The 24,753-nt window shown below is 51.5% G+C and overlaps 1 protein-coding gene across 7 annotated transcripts; it reads right to left on the bottom strand.

Moving 5' to 3' along the window:
• Positions 1–4,420: 4,420 nt before the first annotated feature.
• SYT3 (synaptotagmin 3) lies at positions 4,421–19,526 on the bottom strand. Of its 7 annotated transcripts, none has more exons than XM_059382119.1 (11): positions 19,436–19,526; positions 18,293–18,423; positions 16,610–16,775; positions 13,153–13,678; positions 10,276–10,663; positions 9,892–10,110; positions 7,917–8,037; positions 7,533–7,704; positions 7,291–7,423; positions 5,150–5,218; positions 4,421–4,948 (listed from the first exon to the last, which is right to left on the bottom strand). In XM_059382119.1, the coding sequence occupies exons 3-10, from the start codon at positions 16,758–16,760 to the stop codon at positions 5,153–5,155; spliced, it is 1,776 nt and encodes a 591-aa protein (XP_059238102.1). In that variant the 5' UTR covers positions 16,761–16,775; positions 18,293–18,423; positions 19,436–19,526; the 3' UTR covers positions 4,421–4,948; positions 5,150–5,152. The 7 variants fall into 7 exon arrangements, with proteins under 7 accessions (XP_059238102.1, XP_059238107.1, XP_059238103.1 ...); XM_059382124.1 differs by having other exon boundaries at positions 16,610–16,780; positions 19,436–19,522; XM_059382120.1 differs by lacking the exon at positions 19,436–19,526 and adding an exon at positions 19,055–19,119.
• Between the last annotated feature and the right edge of the window lie 5,227 nt (positions 19,527–24,753).

The following is a 24,753-nucleotide window of genomic DNA, read 5'->3' as shown; positions in this document are numbered from 1 at the left end:
GTGGCGTGGGGGTGGGAGGGGGGTAGAAAAGAAGAATGAGCGCATGCGCACCAACCGACGCGCAGGCGAAAGTGCGCGCGATCTGCCTGCGGGCTCGCGGGAGCTCACGCGAACTCGCGCAGCACTCGCTGCGGGGACCCGCTCAGCAACGGGTGTCGTCACGGTGGCTCTGCCCCGCTTTGTTGGCTGTCTTCAACCAGCACGCGCTCTCTGGAGTAAGCGGCCAAGTGTCACCCGGCGCCAGGTGGCGCTCAGCGCCTGAGCCCACCGACCCTGCAAACCCACGGAGACGCGTGTCGTCATAGCAACTCTGCCGGTTCTAAGTGGACATCTGCACCATTTCGTTGGAGCCGCTAATCTGATTGGACGCCTGTATTTCATTGGATGCCAGGGAATTTTTATCTTCCTTTCCCCTCAGCATATCTCTTCCCTGGCCGGGCTTTCTCCCACTAAGCAACGTGGAGACAGAAAGTGACTTGAGTCACCAGGGGGTGGGAAGTGTGTAGGACCCAGCCAGCATCCCTGCTGGAGTCGGCGAACCAGAGTGGCTGTCTCAGACACAGTCTCCCTTTCCCCGCCAGAGGGCGCCACGGTGCGCAGGATACTTGGAGGCCCTGGTGACTGGTGACGTCACCGAAGAGCCCTTCCTGATTGGCTACATCTCTTTTCACCGGCAAAGTCGAAGGGCAGGCCTATAGAACGCTATCAGAGGAGAAAAGAAACGGTGTGCCCAGGAATAATGAATGACCTTGGTCTCAAATACTTAAATATGCAAAGGAAATTCATCTTTTCTATGTCTTCTAGTCTCCATAAGCAATCCAGACATGCAGACAATTATTAGAGTGGACACCTACTGCAGCTAAGGACCCGTATAAAGGACACCTGTTGTTTTTGCCCAACTGGCATGTGTTATCTATGATTTTAAAAATTAATAGACTTTTGGGATGCCTGGGTGGCTCAGTCTGCTAAGCGTCTGCCTTCCGCTCTGGGATAGAGCCCCACGTTGGGCTTCCTGCTGGCAGGAAGCCTGCTTCTTCCTCTCCCTCTTCTGCTCCCCCTGCTCATGCTCGCTCTCTCTGTGTGTCGAATAAATAAATAAATAAAATCTTTTTAAAAAATCACTTTTTAAGAGCAGTTTTAGGTTTATAGAAAAAGTTGAACAAAAAGTACAGAGTTTGCATTTACCATTGTGGGGGGAACCATAAACCATATGGGAACCCTGTAACCTAATTCCCTACACCTTCATAGACCTACCCCTAATTCCCATTATTAACATCTTGCATTAATGTGTTACATTAATTGTTACATTGTTACATTGTTACAACTGAAGGACTGTACTGTATGATTCCACTGTTGTGAAGTATCTAGAGTAATCAGATTTATAGAGAAAGTAGAATCTTTGGTGCCAGGGGCTGGGAGGAGGGGGAACAGGAAGTTATTGTTTAATGGGTATAAAGCTTCCATTCTGCGAGATAGAAAGAATTCTGGAGATTGGTTGCACAACAATGTGAATTTACTTAATGCTACTGAACTGTCCACTTATAAAGAGTTTATAATATGCGTATCTTGCCACACTTCAGTTGTGTTTAATGCATCAATTTTAAACGTAATGTTCAATGAGTTTTGATGAACATGTACCATGTGACCGCATCCACAGTCAAGAAACGGAAAAGTTCCATGATCCCAAAATGTTCCCTTGTGTCTACATGTAATCAATCCCAGATCCCCACTCCCTCAGCCCCAGGCAACCCCAGTCGATTTCTGTCCCTACAGATTAGTATTTTATTGTCTACAATTTCACAGATATGGAATCATATTGTTTGTACTCTTTTGTGTCTGGCTTTTTTCACAAGACATACTGTTTTTAAGATTATCTACTGCACATATCAGTAGGTAGTTCTTTCTGTTGCTGAGTGGTCATCTATCTTGTGGACACACAATTTGTTTATCCATTCCCCAAAATGGACATTTCAGTTATATTCAGTTTTCTAAATTGGGGCCCTTATGAATAAGGGGGCTGTGAATATTTGCAGGGACATATGCTTTTATTTCTCAATAATCCCAGGAGTGGGATTTCTGAGTCACATAGTAAGTTTGTGTTGACTTTGTAAGAAACTGATAAATTATGGTTGTAGTGAATGGAATGAGGGGACCCCCAAAAGACAATGTCCATGTCCTAATCCCCTAAACCTGTGAAAATGACCTTATTTGGAAAAAGGATCTTTGCAGATCAGATTAAGTCAAGGATCTCCAGATGAGATCACCCTGAATTAAGAGTGATTCCCTAACCCCAATGATCGGTGTCCTTATAAAAAAAGGTAGAAAAAAGAAAGCAGGAACAATTAAAACCAAGTTATGCCTGTTCAAAGTGAACTGGTGAAAAAATTTGTCTCGTTCACATTTTCCTGCACTGAAACATCTTGCTGCCTTCCGGAGCAGCTGACACATATATTAAGTCAATCAATATTCAAATTATCATGAAGATTCCTAATGCACAAATATATTCTGATATAATTATTAGCAATTATAATCATTATTATTGTCAATATTAATAACTACCATTTGAGTCATGTTACTATGCACCAAGTGTGTGCTAAGTGTTTCGTGTGCATTCTTGTGCATTCTTTCGTTTAATCTGTGTAACATTCTTGTGAAGTGAGCATTATCATTCTCATCTTACAGTTGAAGAAACTGAGGCATTGAGAGGCTATACACTTTGCACAAAGTCACAGAACTAATACGTGTGGGGGAGGAATATGAAACGCGGCTGTCTGACTTCGGAGCTCACTTGAGTACCAGACGAATTCTGGCAGAAGGTAGAGGCATCATCACAGATTGCAAAAAAAGTAAGCTAACAGCATGCCCAAGAAACCAGTAGAGTGTGACATTAATTTAAAGCAAAAGTTTCTTTGGCATGATGGACTGTCTCCTTATGGGAATTTTCAGGATATTTATTAGGTTAAAATTAACTTGTAATTCTTGTGGCTGCTAACTGGCTGCCCTATTTATCTTCAGAAGAACTTCACAAATGGGATTGTATCTTTATAACCTTGAAATTTATTGGGGTTTGAAAAGTGTTCCTCTACTCCTTGGGAAAAGAGAGTAAAGATACCCCTAGTTGGAGTTCAATAAAAACAAAAAATCAAAGCTATATGTGCTCTAAAAAAAGGGGGGGCGGGTGGTTCAGTGGGTTAATGCCTCTGCATTTGGCTCAGGTCATGATCTCAGGGTCCTGGGATAGAGCTCAGCATCGGGCTCTCTGCTCAGCAGTAAACCTGCTTCCTCCCTCTCTCTCTGCCTGCCTCTCTGCCTACTTGTGATCTCTGTTTTTCAAATAAATAAATAAAGCCTATAAAAAAGAGAGAGAAAGGCAAAGAGAGATTTGAGACCCAGAGACACACAGGACACCAGGCAAGGATAGAGGCTACCCCAGCAAGATGGGCAGGGGAGGAGGACTCCATCACGGTGCCAAGAGTAAGCTTGCCAACTGGATACATGATCGATCTACAATGGTCATCCAAGGCCCTTACAGCACCATTCAGAATCCTTTTCCTGAATGATATGGGGGCAGAAAGAGAGGGAACCCCGGATTTTGTTTCCTCTGAAATTATCTGCCCTGAGGATGATTCCAGTAGGTCCTGTAAATTTCCTACCCAGAGCTCATTCCCCTCTCTGTGCTGCCTCACTGGCAAAACCCACAAAGATGGTCCCTTTCCCAGAGTGCTCTGCAACTCAGGGTGACCACTGAATCCAGTTCTGGTAAACGAGATAATAAGGAGAACATTTCTGGGGAGAAACACATAAGGAGCCGCCCCGTCTACATTTCCTGCTTTAGATGCCACCGTGTAAGAACAAAATGCGTGGTGTTGCTGCAGTTTGTACTCATGAGGGGAAAGCAAGACGATTCTCAGGGATGCCAACCCAGTGCCTGACGCTGTTAAACAGCTGAACTGACATTGGGACTCTGTGTCTTTGAAAGATTTCTTATGTGAGCGCAAGAAATTGCTATCATCTCAGCCTTTTCTGCCGGAATTGTTTTATGCAGCTGAAACCATCATAAAAGATACAGCAGGGTCAGCTTGGAGCTCCAAATGGCCGCTGTATTTGGACTCGCAAATACTGCAAAGACTCGCCTGAGACTGAAGTCCTGAGGGGCCAGGCAGAGTCTCTTGAACAGCTCGATGAAGTCCTCTCTATGCTCAAACTCACCATGTACAAAGGTCTTTCAGTTCTGTTTGTGGGTTAAACTAGTTTGGGGTGCACTTTGCATCCTATTATCATAGCAGTCCCGGCAAATGTGACATTTATAAACTCAGGCTCCGAAAGATCAATTTCCTTGCTAGAGGTCGCCCAGCCAGTAAATGAAACATTTGATGCTCCAACCCAGCTGCCCAGTCCCAGAGAGAACAGGAGGCCCGGGTGGAGTGAGACCCATGGTGTGTGTTTATTCTGGTGTTGGTAGCAGCAGCAGTGGGGGAATCGGCCAGACGCAGGGTGTGTTGAACAGAAAGGGCAGACACAGGTAGGGGTGTGTGTGTGTGTGTGTGTGTGTGTCTGGAGGAATACAGAGGATTAGTCTGTTGACAACCACGGCGAGAACGAGGGTCAGGACACTCTTTTGGACAAACAGCAAAGAGACAGACAGAAAGACGAAGGGTTTGGGGGGCTGGGGTCCCCCAGACATGCATGGCCCCTTGCCTGGAAGGGGAGCCCTGGGGAAGGGAAGACAGACACAGTGGAGACTGAATGCCCCCCCACCCTGAAACAGGGAGCCGGGCCCACCAGCTTCCCACCCTCACGTCCAGTGGGGTAGAAGGACGGGCAGGCCCAGGGCTGCCCTGCACCACGCAGCTCGGACGTTATGGCTTCAAGGAAATGAATTTCCAGTCCGGGCCGGAAGGGATGGGGTCCTGAGGGGGCCTGGTCCAATCCTGGGCCTAGGCCAGACCTACAGGATGGGGCAGGGAGGAGATGTCAGTGATGGCAGAGAGCAGGCCCATGACCTGCTATAGCTTCATCAACACCGCAGGGACCTGGTCCCTTGTCACTCCACCCTCTGACCCAGGAATCCAGGCCCCCAGCCCCTCCTCCCTTGGAGCTGGGAGTCTAGGGCCCCAACCTCCTTCCTCCCCTGGTCTGGGTTCCTTACCCTTCACTCTGAGTTCTCTTTCTCTGACAATCCTTTGCTGCCTTTCGTGAAACTGGACAAAGTCTTTTCCTGAATAAGGAAATCCAGAAGGTTAAGATATAGGGAACAGAGGCAAGACAACCGCTAATAATCAACATAGTAAGACATCAGACCTGTTTTCATCATTTGCAATTTTCTTTTTTCACTCAGCTCTGAAGTGATGGGCCAAGTGGTATTACAGTCCTATTCTATAGAGGGGGAAACTGAGGTACAAAGAAAAAGTCACTGGAAATGTGAGGCGAGATGAGGCTACAAGGGTGATGCAGGAGACCCTCGCAGGGGGAGGGGGCTCAGAGAAGCTGAGGCTATGTTTTGGAGGCTCTAGGGAGCCAGGGAGGGCAGTAAGCAAAGGGGCAGGGTCAGTGCTGGGGGTAGAAAGACCCTCTGGGGCCAGGCACTACGGCACTACTGGCTGAAAGCCAAGGTCAGGACCCCACTCAGGCAGGGTTCCACTCCTCTCTGCGCTCCCAGCATTGCCCAGCACGAGCATAGCACACAGGAGCTCTGGAGAAGTTTGTGGAATGAGTGAGTAAATTAGGAGAAGAATGAGTGGTGGAAGGAGGGAGTAGCTGCCATCTGTCTCTCTAAATAGAGCCACAGTCTTTTCAAAAATCACACTTGAGCTCTGTGCTCTGCTGCTTAAAATCCCTCCCCACCCATGGAAGCCAAGTCCAAAGCAAGGCCGAGCTACAGTCAGGACCAGGAGGATTTCACCCTGGGTGCAAAATTTCAGGTGTGCCCCAAATCAGCACTCGAAATAAATACTATTGCAATGCAATATTTTTAAAAATCAAAATTAATCCAAAAAAATCCATGATCAGAAAAATATCAAATTTTAAATGGAGGCCAGTCCCATGTCATAGCAGAGCCTGAGACAAAAGGAAAAATCAGCAGCTTTATTTTTATGTATTTTTATGGGTATTTTTTCCTGGAAATTTAAAATAATTTTTAAAATATTGAAAACAATGAAGAGTATGTGTAGTACAATTCACAGTACATTAAGTTTAAATGTTTATTTACACTCTAAACAGAATTTAGTATGATTTTACTGTCTTGGCTTTAATGACAGCAAATTCGTGGGTAATATTTTCAAAATCTACTTCTGCACTTTTTTGTTTGTTTGTTTGTTTCAAATGAGATAATGGCCATATTTGAAAATTTCTCTTGACCATGTGATAATCATAAATGATTTTCGATTTTAAAAAATTAGCAAGCTCATTCTTACATGACCTACCCGGCTCTGTTTATTTGCCCCTTTCCCCCTTCTCTCTCTGCTCCAAAGGGCCTGCCTCTGCCTCTTCCAGCTCATGGGCCTGCCCCTGCCTCTTCCAGCTTAAGAGGAACACCCAGCCCCCAGCCAAGCTCTTCCGAGGGAGCTTCTCCTAACCTCAAAACCTTCACCTAAGCCCCTTCCTTCTCAATCTTCAGGCTTCTGCTCAAATGTCACGTCCACAGAGAGGCCCTTCAGAATACCCTAAGCCAAAGGGCACCCCCCATCCCTTGTCCAGATGTCCTCTACCTCCCAGACTTCCAAGGCTTTTGGACTACAATCCACAAGAAAAAAAAAATTGGCAGTACAATCCTTACAACGGGTGCTGCCCTGTGAAATTTTCTGTTCTGTTCTATCTTGATTTCATTTTCTTATGAAGAAAAAATTGTTGATCCCCACCCAGTAAACCACAGTCTAGTGATTTTTCAATTGCAGCCTTCTTTAAACCAAACCCAACCCAACCCCCTCAAAATCCCAACCCTGTTCCATCTTATCACCCAGTTTTTCCCTTTTGCTTTGGGCTTAGCTCATGGGAAGTAATAGTAACTGACCCCTTGCTGAGCCCCTACTGACAAGCAGACACTGATCCTGCATTAACTCACCGAATCCTCACAACCTTCCTAACTTTAGCTACTATTAACAACCCATTTCCCAGTAGAATAAACTGAGACACAGAAAGGTTAAGCAAGGTGCTCTTAGTCACACAGCGAGAGCCGGGATTCCGACCCAGGCGGTCTGACTCCACAGCCCGTAAGGACGGAAGCTCCGCGTGAATTATTGCATGAGCGCGGGAATGGCAGGGCGAGTGGCCTCGGGTGGCCTCTCCACTCACCTCCACCAGCTGATGCCAGTGTTCCACGGGCTTGCGGGGGTTGGCCAGCATCTCCGCCCAGTGCTCACGGCCGTGGGGGTCGGCGGCGTCCGGGCCCACGCGGCACACGCCGATCACCTCGTTGTGCCCGATGCTGGGGGAGCGAGCGGCGGTGAGCAGCGGGGGCGGCGGGGGGCAGGGCCTGGCCCCGCCTCACCCCCTGGCCTTCTGCCCGCCCCCGCCCGCCGGGCCACGCCCCTCACCAATCGTAGTCTACCACCGCGATGCTGAGCCCCACGCTCTCCACGCTCTCCGGGGCCACGTCGAACACCAGCGCCTCGTTGTACGTGGGGTTCAGAGTGTTCTTCTTGATGGAGGTTTTCCGCTTCTTCAAACGCCGCCCCTCACTGATCAGAGAGGCCTTCACATAGGGGTCTGAGGGAGGGCATCAAGAGCACTGAACCTTGACTTCCTCCCTCAGACCCGAGTCCAGACCCCAGACTCCTCCCCCGACCTAACGGTCTGGGTCCCCATGCTCTCCTCCCTCAGACCCAGGGATCCAGCCCCTCAGCCCCCTCCTCCCTCAGACCCAGGAGTCCGGGCCCCAGATGCTCCTCCCTCAGATCCCAGCGCCTCCTGGAACCCACCTGAGAAGCCGGTGAGGTCCATCGCTTTGAGGTTAGAGGCTTTGATGATAGTCACGGTAAGGCGCCCAGCCGTGGGGAGGTAGCAGAGTGAGAAGTTGAGCTCCCCAAGATCTGCCTTTTCCTGCAGTTGGGGAAAACGGTTCAACAATGCCCTGCCTTGGTCTCCCCACCCCTCAACCTCTCCCTCACTTGCTCTCCCTTCTGGAACCTCCAGGTCTCCTCCCTGATATCCAGGACTGGGTTTCCCATCCACTCAACAATCTGACTTTGCCAAACCTGGTAACTCCCTGGCCACAGCTGCCCGCCACCAGCAAAGCCTATTTGTTCTGCAGGGAAGATTGAAAGAGGCATGAGGGAGGGGGGAGAGCAAGAAAGAGCCAGAGAGAGAGAGAGAGAAGAACACAGTGAGAAATATACTGTGACAGGGACCAAGACACTGAGAGATATAGTTAGAAAGGCAGACCCACAGAGTCCTAAAGTACAAAAACCCAGAGAAGGACTCTAGAGACCCAGAGATAGTGCTGGTCCAAGAGAGAGATAAGAGGAACAGAGACTTCAGAGAGAGGAATAGAGAGGCCAGGAAGAGAGAGGGACAGAATCCCAGAGGAGAGAGACAGAGTTTGGCGGAGGTGTGTGTGTGTGTCAGAGCCCCCCAGGTGCAGGAGATCTGGAGAAATTGGGGACAGAGACTTGGTGGGGGGTGTGGAGATCCAGAGAGAGTGATAGAGACCTAGGAAGGGGTGGGGGGAAGGGCAAAGACCCAGATGGAGAGAAAGAGAGAGAAACCTATGTAGAGCCGGTGAGGAACAGAGATCCAGACAGTGTGACAGGCACTGAGAAGAGAAGTCAGTCTTAGGGAAGGCAGGAGACACACCAACCTTAAGCGAGGCTGCAAGGGAGACAGAGCCTCCCATCAACACACACACACATAGCCTCCACACCAACACAAACACACAGACACCTGGAAGGGGGGTCAGCTAGCCAGGACTTCCAACCCACCCCCTGCTGGCCCTTCAGCTTTATCTGGGCCCCTGGCCTCCCAACTACAGTGACCGAGGCCCAGGTCCCTGCACCCCCTCCACTCACTGTCCCTGTTAGCAAACTGTGACAACCTAGACCTGGAGCTCCCGAGGACTGTCTGGGGTCCCCAGGTCCTGATCCTGAAACAAAAAAGCCAGTCGTTTAAGGAATAAATGAATGAATGAATGAAGACCTCCAGTGATAATGAGGGGCAGGGGAGAGAATGAGAAATGATACACACAAGCAGGAGACGGGAGGGAGCCAGAGAGAGGGTCAGGACCCCTAACAAGCACGCAGGAGCCCAGCTTGGGGAACGACTAGATGGAAGAGGAAGGGAGGCCAGTGGGGGGGGGGCGCTCCTGAGCACAATCTGGTACTGGGGGGAACTGAGGGGTGTCAGGACATAGAGGATCCAGGTATGTCTAAGGCCTGAGCGATCCAGCTCTCAGAAGCCAGGTGGAGACCAGAGGATGAGATTAGATCTGGAGGTCATGGGTTCGAAACGTAAAATGTTCAGAGATCAGAAAGGTTGGGGTTCAGGAAGCGAGGGAATTAGAAAACCAGGAGGTCGGAAGGTGAAGGGAGTCAGAAAAACAAATGCTGGGAACTCCAGGGTCGGACAGGTGGAGGGTCAGGAATCTGGGGTCAAAGCATGAAATTATGATAAAGTGGCTGGTGGGCACAGGGGTGTCTGTTATATTTCTCGGCTGTTACCATCAGATGTGAAAGGAGGTCAGAAATTGGGAGATCTGGGGTGCAGGCATGATGTCAGTATTTGACAGGGTGTGGGGGGCGGGGGGTCCTATTATAGCAATCTCTATACTTTGCTTGTGTGTTTGCAATATTTTGCAGTAAAACAAAATTTTAAAAGCCTGGGTCAAGAAGTTAGAAGGTTATGAAGTCCAAAGGCAAAGAGGTGAACACTGAGGGGTCCTGGGTTCCCAGAAAGACTGACCGAGCCGCCCTCCACGATGTCCCTCCAGAGTGGGCGGTCGGGGGGCTGCTCAGCCAGCTCCAGGAGGTTGTCCAGCACCACTTGGCCGATGAGGTCGTGCCGCGAGAAGCGGTCGAAGTCATAGACGCTGAAGTGCAGTTTGCGCTGGGCCAGCTCAGCCAGTGGCACAGAGAACTGGAATGTCTCGTTGAACACAGGGTTCAGCGTCTTCCTGTGGACCTGGAGGAGTGGGCAAGGGAGGGATACAGGCACCATTCCCATCAACTCCGCTTCCGAAGGACCCAGGAGTCCAGACCCAAAACCCACTCCTCCCTCAGATCCAGGAGTCCGGACCCCCGCCCCCTCCTCTGCGGGACCGGGATGTCCGGGACCCTTCCTCTGGACCTTGGTCTGGAACTTTTTCTTGCGGTCTGGCAGCAGGTAGATCTTGACGTAGGGGTCTGAGAAACCGTTGGAGTCCTTGGCCGGGAGATCCAAGGCCTGCAGGATCCTCACCACCAGCTGGTCTGAGCCATAGAGGTACCGCAGAGCGAAACTGATGCGGCCACAGGGTGCCCCCCCACCGGCATCTCCCGAGCCCGGGGCCCCGCCGCCGCGCCGGCCACCTGGTCCAGTCCCCTGATACAGCTCTGGCTTGATCTGCCCGATGAGTTTGGCTTTTTCCTCCCCACCCGGCAAGGGTAAGGGTAGGGCAGGCGGCCGCTCCTCACTGCCAGGGTCCGGCTGGGGGGTCAGGGTCTGCTGGGTGAGGGGCCGGGGTAGGGCCGGGTACCTGTGAGAGCGGGGAAGACCAAGGTGGGGTCACTGGCTGGGGTCCTTGACAGTATCTGAAGACCTGAGAGACTCCTCCCTGCCTCCTTCCCAAGAGCCACAGCCAAATGGCGACAGACCCCCACCCCCCCACCTCTGCTCACTGTGACCTTGAGCAAGCCACTTGCACTCTCTGAGCCTCAGTTTCTCCACCTTATTGGGGGGTATCCCAGTCTCTAAGCTAGCTCCAGCTAGGATCTGCTTATGCATCAACTTCCAGAAGCCTCCTCCTGACCTCAAGTGCATAACCCAGAATAACTTCTCTGAAGACCCCTGGGCCCCCACACAACCCAGGCCTCCTGAAGCTTCACCTGCCCTTCTTCAAATTCCCCCAACCTGTCTTAACCCTGGTCTCACCTCTCCTGCCTCACCATCACTCCACCTGGCCTGTCCTTTCTCAACTCCTTTCTCCACTGTCCACAAGTGTGTGGGGGACACTGGAATCCCAGAGCAGACCCATCAGCCACCCTGGCTGCTTCTTCCCTCTCATACACATGCTTTCCATGGACAAGTTCATCCGCACCCCGGGTCTCCATACCCATCAACAGCACGGTGTCTGCTCAGTCTGTTTCCTGGGCTCCAGCCCGGTAGGCCCCCAGCCTTGGCCATCCACCAGACCCCACATACCCCACATACCCCTCATATTCTCTGCCAGGCTCCACGCCTTCTCCCCAACCGGCTCCTTCTCCCCTGTGCTCCCCCTAGATCTGCAGATCAGACACCAGAGCCATCCCCTCCTCCTGTCCCCTCAAAGCCTATCCTTTCCCTCTCCCAAATTTCCCCATCCATGGCTCTGGTTCCTTTGCCTTCTCCTGCAAGGACCATTACACCCAGGGTGAAGTCCATGTGATGGACTAACCATCACATGGTGTCCCTAACCATGGGCAGTGCTCAGCAGCCTCAGGTGTGCTGGGCCTGGGCGGAGGGGGAGGGCTCAAGCTGTGGAAAGGGATGTGGTAGGGAGGCTCCTTGAACTACAGATCCCCCAGCCACTCCTTCCTCCCAGGGTGACTTTGAGTAGGTCATTAACACCCTCTGAGCCTCAGTTTCTCCATCTGTATAATGGGGGAGGGGAGAGCTGAGACCCGTGTATCCATCCGCCTCTGGAAGGCCTCCCCAGAGACCCCAAACTACAACTCCCATGAGACCCTGGGCCCCTGGTCAGGCTTGGGAATGAGACTACCTTCTCCCATGACCATCTGGGACCCAAGTCAATCCCTCTAAGGGCAGTTTCCCCTGATTGCTGCTCCAGGCTCCTCACATTCAACAAGACCCAGATACGCTCAGGGACTCCCTCAAACTCACTCCTCTTACTAGATCCTCTGACAACCCCACCATCCACCCAATCACTAAGCCAGGCTGGAGGCCTTCAGTTCCTCTTCTCACCACTCCTACCCACCCCCAGCCATCACTCCCAAGTCTCACCTCTCCTGCTCCCTGACTTTCTTTACCTCCTTCTCTTATCCCCATGCCCATAACCTCAGCTAAGCCTTATCCTCTCCTGCCTGGACTAAAGGCTTCCAGTCCGTTCCTCTAGCCCTTCCCCTATGTGGCCACAGAGAGGTCTTTCTGCACCCAGAACTGGCCCTGCCCCTCCCGCTCACAATGTTCCATGGCTCCCCAGTGCCCCCAGGACAAAGCCCCAGTCCCTCAGCCCCACATTCAAGGCGCCAAGTGGTCTGGCCCTGCCTACATCCTAAGCCACATCTCCCTTTCTTTTTTCACACTTACTCTCAGGCCATAGTGACTGCTGGCAGTTCCCACAGTGCACTGTGGCCTCCTTCCCCTCTCCCTTTTGCATGGGCGGCTCTCTCCTCCTGGAATGCCCAGCTCACACCCCTACCTCTGTGCCTGGCCAAATCTTCCTCATTGTGTAGGTCTTGGCCACAACACCTCCACCTCTGGAAGGCCCCAGCCTCTTCCCAGACTGGAACTGCGACTTCTCAGACTCCCACAGCTGTGGCCCCCTAAGCCACTTTCCAGCAGTACTGGCCTGGGTGGGAGGGGACAGCCAACACCCATCTCGGGTCTGGTTCATGTTAGGTGCTCCATATCCATGTGCAGAATGAGGAATACAGAACAAATGAACTCCAGGCCCCGCCGCCAATCCTGGCTTAGGGTGAAACAGATGAATTGGTTTGTGTCTCAGGGCCTCGGGAGTCTAATCTTCATTCTCCTCCACCTTCCTGACCTCTGGAGTCCTATACCTTCCGAATATGAGTCCAGATCTCTAGAGTCCTCCCTCCTTAGATCCTGAAGTCTGGGGCCCTAGCCTCCTTTGTCCCCAGGACCCAGGAATTCACACCCCAAGCCCCTTCCTGCCCCAGGACTCAGGACTCTGGACCTCTAAGCCTCTCCTCTTGCAGGGCTCAGGAGAACCATATCTGGGAAAGAGACACAGAGGAGGAACAGAAGTTCAGAGTGGAACCCCAGCCCAGTAGCCTGTCTCACCTGGTGGTGGGTGCCAGGCTTGTGACCTGCTGATGCGACTGGGCACTGGGCAAGCCCCCACCACTGGGGGGCAGCAGGAGCAGCCCAGAGCCTGCACCTCCCTCAGAGGGGAGTTCAGGAGATGTCTGGCTCGGTTTGACCCCAGCGGCCACTGCAGCTGCCGCAGCCTCTGGGTATGAGTCCATGTCCAAGTAGGAGGGCTCAGGGGGGTCAGAGCCCCCTAGGCTGCCTGGCTCCAGCAGCTCAGCGAAGGGCGGATGGTGGGCGGTGTGGGCATGGTGGTGTGGACCCCCCAGCAGAGGATGGCCACCCAGGCCAGCCCCCAGGTGGTGCCCACCGCCACCTACCAGGCCTGCCAGCCCCACCCCAGGGCCTAGGTCTTTGCGCAGGGGGCCCCCGCCCACTGCTGAGCCTCCCTTGTCCCGCCAGGGCACCCAGCACAATTTCCAGGACACGAAGAGGGAGACGCCCAGAAGGACAATGCCACAGAATGTCACGATGACCGACAGCAGGCTCACGGAGATGTCTGGAGAGAGTGAGGACAAAGGTCAGGGGTCAGGGTGGGGTCACAGTTTATCCTCCCACTGCCATCCCCAAGGAGCTAGCCTCTAGCATTTGCCATGCATTGTCCTAAGCACTTTACATATGTTACTTAAACTATGACCCACAAGGTCAGTATCACTATATAACATTTTAAAGATAAGGAAACTGAGGCACAGACAGGTTGAGTGACTTGTGTTTTGCTGCACAGGTAGTAAATGACGATCTGGGATTTGAAAGAGCCACCTGTCTTCAGATGTGATGCTTAATCACTAGCCCATGCTGCCTCTCTGTAAGAGGACACACCATCTGAGGTACCACCAATGTCTCCCAAAATGCTCAGATATGATCAAGGAGAGAGGAGGCTGCATGACACAGTTAGGCAGGTCAGGGTTCACATCTCTGCTGTGCTATGCTCGGGAACATATCTTAAGCACTCTGAGCCTTACATTCCCCATTTGCCAAGTAGGAAAAATCAGTCCTGCCTCTCAACTATGGTATTGAGGAGTGTAGGATGTAAATAGCTGCACAGCCAGGATAGCCAGTATTGCAGTGGAATGTAGAGGCACACATTCCTGAGTGGTTACTATGTTGCAGATCCCTAAGGGCTTTATTGGCAATAGCTTACTTTAGCTTACTTATGCCTGACAGGCACCCTAGGAGGTCCGACATTATTATGCCTGTCTTCCATAAAAGGAAACTGAGGGCAATAGACACAAAGTCTTCTGTATAGAGTCCCACAGCAGATCAGGGGTGTGTGTGTGTGTTGGGGTGGGGGTGGGGTCTCAGAATTTGGGTCTAGAGTGCCTGGCTCCAGAGCCCACGGTCTTCCTTATGCTGTCACTCATCAATATTTCCCAATAAATGGTAGTTCAGACATGGATTTTTATTAGACTAACAAATCCTATTGCTGTATGTGTATCCGTATGTATCCATGACCCTGCAGAGGCCCAGAATGGGCAGTGGCACTCTGAGCTTCCTACCTACCCCCACCCCTTAGGGTGTTCCTTTCCAAGTAACCGACATCTGCTTGGAGTTCCTGGGACCTGATGAAGAGCAGAGCAAGGGCTTTCCAGCCTCTTGAACATGGGAAGAATTGAGAAAAAGGGGTCAGGGGGCCATTTGGGAGGACAAGGCAGAGAAGAGGAGAGAAAAATCAGCTGCTTTCCCCTACCTTCAGCCTCACCCAGACCCTCTCCAAGTCAAAACATCAATCCTCCAAACTGTTGCATTTCTTGTTCCTGTCTGCCTGGTCTGGGGAGTGAGGTGGAGTAGTTGGGCAGGAAAAAGATGAACCTTGCCCAAAGAAATGTTTGGCCCTTGATCAGCTCCTGGAAAGAACCTCTAAGCCCTTGGAACATTCTGCCTGCAAGCATTTTTGTTTTTCTGAGGAAACTTGGACCATGTCAGATGGTCTATGTAACAATGTGATTGATGTTGGGGGACTGGGATGTATCAGCTTGGCCTCTGGAGGAGGTGGAGGTGAAATTTAGCCTCATGGGCGGTCAGCCATGTGTACATGACCGAGACTGGAAGCTCATATCTGGTCTCTCCTGTACCCTATTCTATGTGACTTGCCCTTTGCTGTTTTTAACCTCCGTCCTTTTGCTGTAATAAAACATAACTGTGAGGAGAACAGCTTTTCTGTGAGTCCTTCTAGAGAATCACTGAAACTGAAAACAGAGACCACAGGTGGGCTTGGGGACCCTCAAATTGTGGTAGTATGTTAGACTTCCTGGGGTCAAATCTGGCTCTTTTGCTTATAGGTTGTAAGTCTCTGAGCAAGCAACCGCAGTTTTCTGGACCTCATTTCTCATCCCTCCCCCTGGATACCCCCCACACAAGGTGCTGAGCTCTGCCTTGCACGCAGCAAAGTAGGACTGTCATTATAACCTCGCAGCATGTGCTTCCTCGGGGTTCCTCATCTGGACAAGGGCACTCATAATATTTCCTTGCTCTCAGAACCCTGCTGCTTCCTAGATGGGTGACCTTGGGCAAGTCACTTCACCCTTCTGAGTCCCCCCCCCCCATCAAAAATAGGGACTATAGCTACCACAGAGGGTTGTTGTAAGTGGTTGATGAAATATGCCAAGGACCTTGCATGCTGCCTGGTACACAGTCAGTGCTCAATAAGTACATCCCAGCATTTATTGAATGACCACTGTGTGCCCAGCTTGTTCTAAGCACTTCACATGTGTTAAATCATTTGAATCTCTCAGTTGCCCCAGGAGGTAGTCACTTTTATTATCCCCATTTTCGGGAAGAAACTGAGGCACAGAAGAAATATTATTTGCCTAAAGTCATCCAATAGTAAGTAGGGGTGGTGGGATTTGAACCCAGACTGGTCAGACAGCCTGACTTAAGAGTCTAAGCTTTGGGGCACCTTGGTGGCTTAGTCAGTTAAGCATCCAACTCTTGGTTTTCAGCTCAGGTCATGATCTCAGGGTCATAGGATCGAGCCTCATGTCAGACTCCGTGCTCGGTATGGAGTCTGCTTGGGAGCCTCTCTCTTCTCCCTCTGTTCCTCCCCCTGCTTGTGCTCACTTTCTCTTTCTATCTTTTTCTCAAATAAATAAATAAAATCTTAAAAACAAAAAGAGCCTGAGCTTTTAAGCCCTATGCAAGATGCACAAAAGGTGTGTGAAGGGGATAAGCATATGGCTGGGGGGAGGGGCCTGGGCAGGAGGCTCACAGGACAAAACCCAAAAGATCACGGGTCAAATGGCCCACCCAGCTCCTTCTCCTTAGATCAGAGGTTTGGGAGACCAGCAGCAGGCAGGATGGAGGGGAGATTCTAAGAGGGACTGGCCATGGGCACCTAGGGAACAGAAAGCTGAGCAGGTCTGCTCTGAATCTCTGAAAATACTGAATGTAGGGGATGGGGGCTGGCTGAGATAGCCTGGGGGGAGGTGCTGACCTGCATCTGGGCCCCGGGGATAGCCTCGAATTCGCAGGTCGTTGAACTCCTGGCACCTGTCACTGGTGTCGGCATCTCGGACCCGTGCACAGAGGTCTGAGACCAGGATGAGTGCCCGCCGGCAGAGGTCATCCTCGTAGTCGCCTGACATGGTAGCCGGTGGGTTCTGTGCTTGGAAGGGGCCAGACAAGGGTGCCGATGGGGAATGGGATTGAGGGAGGGGTCGATAAGGGAGAAAAAGAGAAAAGGAAGGATAGGCGAGGAGACAGAGATTGGCAGTAGATGGACAAGGGGATGTAGATTAGGGAGGGATAGACAAGGAAAAAGAAATTAGGGGCAGATGGACAGGAGACTGATTCGGGGTGCAGGCAAAAAGACAGTATCGGGTTGGACAAACAAGGGGATGGAGATCAGCATGCATGGACAAGAGGACAGAGAATAGGGACAAACAGACAAGGAGAAAGAGACAAGCAAGGCCAGTCCCTTGGAGATTAAGAATGCATGATAAACGGATAGACAGACAAGGAGACAGAGATTAGGGGTGCACAGACAAAGGACGGAATTTAGGCACGGGCAGAAGAGGGGACAGCTGTTCATGGCTCATGCATTCAACAAATATTCATTGAGCACCAACTTCATGCCAGGCTCAGTGCCAGCAGCTGCAGATCCAGCAGAGAACGAACCCCACACATTTCCCGACTTCTTGGTGTTACAATCCCGTAAGAGGAGACATGGAGTAAACAAGTCAACAAACACACATAAACAAACAAGACAGGCTCACACTGTGAGAAGTGCCCTGAAAGAAATAGTTGGATATGTCACAAAGGGACAGGAGGGGGGCAGTTGGGGGAGGAGGGCTCTCTGAGACCTGAAGGACCAGATGCAGCTGGCCAAGGCCAGTAGGTGGTGGGGCTAGAGTGGGGAAAGCAACCCAAGCAGCGGGAATAGCATGAACAAGGGCTTGACGGGTTCAAGGAATGGGAAGGAGGCCAGATCCAGGTAGGAAGAATGAGGACAAGGAGAGAGGGAGGGATGAGGTTAGAGAGATAAGAGTGTGGTGGTGGGTGGGGTGGGATGGAAGATGCAGATGCAGAGATAGGGACCAAGTTGAGAGAGAGATAAGGGGAGGGGAGACAGAGATACTGGGAAGGGCAAACTGCGGCCCAGAACAGAGGGACAGATGAGCAGACAGACAGAGGGAAAGTCAAGGATTGAGATTTGGGATGAACTAAGCATAAAGAATGGACTAGTGTGTAATTTATGGGAGTGTGAGAGATAGGCGGACAGAGGGACTGTGTAAGTGCCAGGACAGAAATATCTTTGAAAGCGAAACAGTGGTGGGAAGAATGGATGGGGAGCAGAAATAAAAGACAGATGGACAGACAATGGCCAGAGACCACAGATGGGCAAAACGATACAAAGGAGGGCTGGGCAAACAGACATGGGTGCAGAAGGAAGGTTGGATGGGGGTGGGGGCATAAAAGAGAGAGGATGGGGAGAAAGAGGTGGATGTGGGGAGATGGGGAATTAGCCACACATGGTTTGGAGCGAGACATCAGAGATGGACTGGAAGGAGAGTGCAGGGAGAATATAGGGGCGGACAGACCAGAGATCACAGATGGACAGGTGTCGTGGGGGTACTGCAGAAGGCCAGGACTCCGAGACAGGCATGGTCAGACTCACCTGCGCTTATCCCTGCCGTGTCCTGGGTGGCAGCCGAGGTGGCGGCTGGCGGCAGCCCATGGGGGTTGTAGGGCGGACAAGGGGCTGCGGACCCGTCCCCACGCGCCAGGTGGTGGGAGGAGGAGCTGAATCTGGAGGCCGCGGCCAGGAGAAAAAGCTTAGTCCGAGCCTCACGTCTTGTCCTACTCGGACGGGCTGCTCGACCCCAGGCGACCCCCTGGCAGTCCAGCCACCCCCTCCCACCTCCCGGGCCCCAGCTCCCGCTGAGCTTAGACACTACAATTCCCAGCAGGCCTTGCGCTAGCGCGGCTAAGACTTCACAGAGCCGGCGCTGCATGGGCTTCTGGGAGTTGAAGTCCTTCATGCCTCTCCCGGCTGCAGAGAGGATGGGAATTTTTTTTGTAGGTGGGGGGGTTATGAGATACCGGGGTCCCAAGGCGCTGCAGGGGGGAGGAATGATGCCCTGGACCTCGAGAGGTCGCGGAGTCTTAAGTCCTCAAGAGCCATGGAGTAGGTAAACGATCCCCACGCCCGGGGTATCGGTGGGCGAGGCTGGGGTACACCTAGGTGTTTCGGGACCCCCCTTTCTCGGGCCACGTGCCCCTCCCCCGGGGCGGCCAGCGAGCGCTGCAGCACCCGCACTCTCTGGCAGGAGATCCGCATGCCTCTGCACTTACCCCCGCCCCCACGCGCTGGGGCCGCCCCCCAGGATCGGCCTGGGGCGGGGGCTGGGGCAGGGGGAGGGGGGAGGAGCGGACTCACCCGGAGCCGCCGCCGCCGCCGCCTCCGCCGCAGCAGCCCCGCGCGCCCGCCGCGGTGCCCGCTCGGCTCCTCCCCCAGCCCCTGGCGCAGGTCCGCGGCTCCTCCCTTTGCACCCCCTCCTTTCCTCCCCTCTGAACCTGCGGCTTGAAAGCCGAAATCGCGCGGCCGCAGCAAGGAAGGAGGGAGGTTTCCCGGGACCCAGGCGTCCGAGACCCAGCTCTCTGACCCATTGGAAGAAAGATCCAGCTGTCTAGGATCATGACCTTCCGCTCCCCCAGGATTCAGGGGTCCCGGTCCCCAGCCCCTCTTCTGCCAAATGGAAAAGTCTGGGACCCCAGTCACTTCTCCTCCCGGAACCCAGGGTACTGAGCTCCCACTCACTCAATTCTCACATCCAGGAATCCACCCCTCGCGGCCCACTCGTCCCGGGGCCTTTCCTTCACAGGACCTTCCACAGGAGTAGGAGTCCTCCGGTCTGGGGAGCTCTGAGGACTGGAGGTGGGATGGGAGGCGGGGCCTCAGAGTTAGCGGGGTCTGAAGACTCTCCGCCGGGTGCGAGGATTAGCAGGAACCTGAGTTTGGATCCTGCCAGCCGGCTCCTGCCTGTGTGACCTCACGCTCTTTGCTCTTGAGGTCCAGTGTGCTCTTCCAAAAATACAGACAATAAATCTGTTTCCAAAGGGATCCAGACGTTTGACAAACCAGGCAACAGAGGTAAAGCACTGACACCAAGTGGGTGCTTAATGACTTTCTCAAAAGCAGCAAGTAAGAGTTAATGCCCTATTAATAGCAGTTAATAATAATTGCCACTGACTGTGATCTGGGCACTGAGCTAAGTGCTTGGAAAGCGCTCATTTAATCTCCACTTTGGCCCTATTAGGTGGGTACAGTTATGCTATTCCCATTTCACAGAGGAGGAAACCAAGGTCCATAGAGGTTAAATCTCTTGGAGAGGACCCAGAACCTCAGAGTCACTGCAGCAACGGGCAGGGGTGGCTGGGAGGCCCCTCAGTCTTCTTTAGTGCTGCCCTCCCCACCCCCAGTGACACTCATATAAATATACTCTCTAAGTAAAAAATTACTTTCTTCTGCCAAGGCAGCTTTAAGGCAAGTTCCCTCCCTTTAACTAAATTCCATCTCCCTCCCCACATATTGCTACCTATGTATATATACATTTGCAGTCCTTGTCACACTGTAGAATCACCCAGAAATGCCTCCCAGGTTCACCTTGAATCCTATCCTCAGTGCTTTTTCATTCTTCCTGATGGACCTGCATTTGTACCCAAGGAAGCCTGCACGGGGGGAGAGGGGCACATGCCCAGATGGAGGCACACAGGTCCATGCAGCTCAGAGCCCACTCACAACGAGGCCCGCACACCCAGCTGGCCGTCCAGAGTCCACAGGCAGCCCCTGCCCCGTTCCCCAGGAGAGATACACAGAAGGAAGTATGCAGCAATGCATACATTCAGAGATGTGTGTGCATGGGTGGGCTTGCCAGACTTCCATGACACATCTCCAAAGAGATAGCTTCTCATTGGCTGGCAGCTGTAGGGTACCGGTTGCACCTGTGGTTTGGGAAATGACAGAGCCAGGCTCCAATCCAGGTCTCTTTTCAGTATTGTGTGTGAATGGTTTATATTCTCAATGCCTCAGTTCCCTGTCTGTAAATGAGGATAGTTTATGTATTATTTATTTAACTTATTTTTTTTTTAAGATTTCATTTAAATCTTTAAAAAAGAGATGGGGGAGAGAGGGCACAAGCAGGGGGAGCAGCAGGCAGAGTGAGAGGGAGAAGCAGGCTCCCCACTGAGCAGACAGCCCAACGTGGGACTCCATCTCATGGCCCCTGAGCTGAAGGCAGACACTTAACCAACTGAGCCACCCAGGTGCCCTGAGGATAGCTTTTTAAAAGCCCAGATTCCACTTCATTAAGTTATTTTGAGGATTAAATTCATATGAGGTGCTTAGAAAAATTGGTTAGTATTTAGTATTGTCGTAATTAGTAATTATATGCATTTGCTCATCTACTTTTTCTCTCTTTCAAAGTAAACTCTGCAGCCAACTCTGGGGCTTGAACTTATCCCTGGAAATCAAGAACCATATGCCCTACTGACTGAGACAGCCAGATGCCTGCTCACATACTTTTTAACTGCATTTGACAATGAGGAAACTGAGGCTCAGAAAAAGGAAATGTCCTGCCTAAGGTCACACGCCTAGGAAGTTGTCAGAGGTGAATTTCAAAACCATATGGATCTGAATCTAGACCCTTGCATTCAGCCTCTACATTGTTTGCCTCCAGGAAGTTTGAGGACCTTGCCTGTCACAGCTTCTGGGAGTGTAGAACGGCATAGAGTACTGGACAGGGAGGGAACCAGGAGACAGTCTTCCATATTCATTTCATTCCATCCATACTGTCATTTGTTAAATACTTATTAAGCATAGGGATGCCTGGGTGGCAGTCGGTTAAGTGTCAGACTCTTGGTTTTGACCTCAGTCTGTGATCTCAGGATGGTGAGATTGAGCCAGCATTGAGCTCCAGGCTTGGCATGGAGTTTTCTTGAGATTCTCTCTTCCTCTCCCTCAGCCCTTCCCTCTTGTGTGCTCGCTCTCTCTAGGTACCAGGGATCCAGCTAGGAACAAAGCAGACAGAAATCCAAGTCTTGTGAGGGCCCATGGTCTGATAGAGGAGACAGAGAGTCATCAAATAAATATCTATACAGGGGTACCTGGCTGGCTCAGTTAGAAGAGCATGCAACTCTTGATCTTGAGATCATGAGTTTGAGCCCCACATTGGGTTAAGTAATGATTACTTGAATAAATACAACTTAAGGAAAAAACTATATGTATTAGAATCAATGCTTTGTGTGTCTGAGGATGTCACGGAGGGCTTCCCTGAGGAAGTGACAGAGTAATGTCTGAACTGAACTCAGAAGGGTGAGTAGGCAGAAACCAGGTGAAGATGGGGTAAGGGGAGGAGAAGTGCTCCAGCAAGAAGGAACAGCCTGTTGGAGGCCTGGGGCAGCAGGGAGTTTGGTTCACTGAGGACTGCCAGACACATAAGCTCTATGGGGGAAGCACTTTGTTTTGTTTATTGCTTTATCCCTGCTGCCTGACGCATTGCCTGGCACACAGTAGGGACCCAATATGTATGGATTGGTTGAATGAAGGAGTGAACAAGTGCATGAATAAATAAAGGAATGTATGAATGTGTGTATGGATGGATGGGTGGATGGATAGATGGATGTGGGCAGATGGGTGGACAGATGGGTGGATGGATAGATGGATGGGTGGACGGATGGATAAATGGATGGATAGATGGATGGATGAATGGGTGGGTGGGTGGGTGGATGGATAGATGGATGGATGGATGAATGGATGGATGGGTGGGTGGGTGGGTAGGTGGGTGGATGGATGGATGGGTGGGTGGGGGGATGGATGGATGGATGAATGGATAGATGAGTGGATGACTAGAGGACTGGATGCATGTATGGGTGGATAGGTGGGTGGATGAAGTGATAGTTGGATGGGTGAATGGTTCAGTGGGTGGATGGGTAGGTGGATGGATGAGCGATTGGATGAATTTACACAAATACCTACAGATTCACACACAAATATTCCTGGAAATAGATGCAACTACACACCCAGAGACATACACACATGTGTGTAAACAAAGATTCACCTCTTCTGGTGCTGCTCCTGGAGAAGCAAACACCAAGAAATTGGCCAAGCTGGCTAGGGCCTGTGTGGATGAAGATGCAAGGAGGCAAACCCTTTGACCAGGGCTAGAACCATCCCCACCCCCACTGCGGCACTGACATAATTTCTGGAAAAGGAAGAAAATGCCGATTCAGGGATTTGTGTCCCAGGCTGTGAGCCAGTCCAGGGAGTGGGACAGGAATGGCCCAAGAGAGATGAGGTGACGGTAGAGGGAGGCCTATGGGGCTAAGACAGACAGAGAAAAAGACAGAGAGATAGAGAGACACAGAGAAACAGAGATGGAGAAATAGAGCAACAGAAACAGAGATGCAGAAAGCTATAGAGACACAGAGAATAAGAAATGAACAAAGAAAGAGACACATGACATAGAAATTCAAATTCAGACACAGAACGAGATGAGGCAGGATTCCAGAGTTGAGAGAGGAAGAAAAATAAAGACATGGAGAGAAATGGAGACACAGGGAGATGGAAACATAGAGATCCAGACTCTAGAGGGAAGATGAGAGAGACACAGATGGAAAGAGAGTGAGAGGAGAACACCCGAAGGGGGGAAAAAGAGCTCCAGAAGAAATGGCTAAAACTGGGCTCAGAGAGGGGAAGACATTTGCCCAAGGTTGCACAGTCTGGACATAGCATTTGATGCTGGTCTGTTGAGGGCCAGTGGGGTTGGGGCTGCTGAGCATGAGCCACAGCGATAGAGAGAAATATTCTCTTTATCTAGCTGCTGGCCTGCCAGGGCAGATAGACACAGGACCAAATGCCTGAACAAGACAGAGTGGACCATGTTTAGTCTGGGAAAGAAGGAGACAAAGAATGAACAAAGGAAGGAGACAAAAAACACAGCTAGGAGGAGGAGGAGTCAAAGAAGGGTTCTGGAGGAGGAGGCATTTGGGCTTCTTATTAAGGGGTGAGAGCATTTGGGCTTAGGGAATTGAGGAAGAGCATTCTAGGCAGAAGGCACAGAACGTGAAGAGTGAAAACAGGAGTGGGGTGGGAGGGATTTGAGAATGTTTGAAGGGGTGAGGTGGGAGAGGAAAGTGGGACCAGATTGCAGATTTCAAATTCCTGGCTGAGAAACTGCATCATTGTCCAGGGGCACCGAGGAGCCATGGGAGGGCTCCAAGCTGGTGAGGGGCAGGGTCAGCTCTGGGTGCAGAAGGATGCCTCTGGAACCCTGCAGGGAAAGGAATGAGGAGGGGAGGGCAAGAGGAAGGTTGTAGCAAGGGTCCAGGCAGGAGAGGATGAAGCCTGAGTGTCAGGACTGTGGGAATGAAGAGGAAAGGAAGCAGTAGAGAGAGTCAAGAGGGATGGAGCTTGGAGACTGAGGAGCTGTGGGGGGTAGGTGTGCCTGTGGTCATGGGAATGAAAGATGTTCCCTGTCTCATAGGGTTGGAGTTGGCCACTGGAAATGGAGAAGGACAGCCTGATAGGAAAGAAAGACATGAAGGTGCTGAAAGGGAGACAGGGCCACAGAGGAACTGAGGATGAAACTGGGTCTATTTAAGTGAGCACTGTTTTTTTTTTTTTTTTAAAGATTTTATTTATTTATTTGACAGAGAGAAATTACAAGTACACTGAGAGGCAGGCAGAGAGAGAGAGAAGGAAGCAGGCTCCCTGCTGAGCAGAGAGCCCGATGCGGGACTCGATCCCAGGACCCTGAGATCATGACCTGAGCCGAAGGCAGCGGCTTAACCCACTGAGCCACCCAGGTGCCCAAGTGAGCACTGTTTTAATTGCCAATGACAAGAGACTCAAATGACTGAAGCAAAGGAGGGAATTAATTGGGTAAATGAAAGCTTCAGGCATGGCTGCATCTAGGTATCCCGATCATCATCAGGAATCTGCATCTTTGGTCTCTGTTCTCCTCATGTTGTCTTTGCTTTTAGGCTCATTCTCTCCCCATATAGTTATGAGAGCCCACAGCAGCTCCAACCTAGACTCGACCAGCCCAGCAAGCTTAGCACTTTAGATTCTCTTTTATA

This window comes from Mustela nigripes, chromosome 17 (genome assembly GCF_022355385.1).
Source record: "Mustela nigripes isolate SB6536 chromosome 17, MUSNIG.SB6536, whole genome shotgun sequence".
Taxonomy (NCBI): Eukaryota; Metazoa; Chordata; class Mammalia; order Carnivora; family Mustelidae; genus Mustela; species Mustela nigripes.
The sequence above is the reverse complement of the archived record's forward strand: the minus strand, read 5'-3'. Positions and strand labels throughout refer to the sequence as shown.

Coding starts and splice junctions, on each gene's coding strand:
- SYT3 (XM_059382119.1), bottom strand. CDS start 16,760: ATGTCAGGCGACTACGAGGATGACCTCTGCCGGCGGGCACTCATCCTG. Junction 10,664..13,152: donor AGCCTGGCACCCACCACCAG/GTGAGACAGGCT, acceptor CCGCTCTCACAG/GTACCCGGCCCTACCCCGGC. Junction 5,219..7,290: donor ACTGGCATCAGCTGGTGGAG/GTGAGTGGAGAG, acceptor TTCCTTATTCAG/GAAAAGACTTTGTCCAGTTT.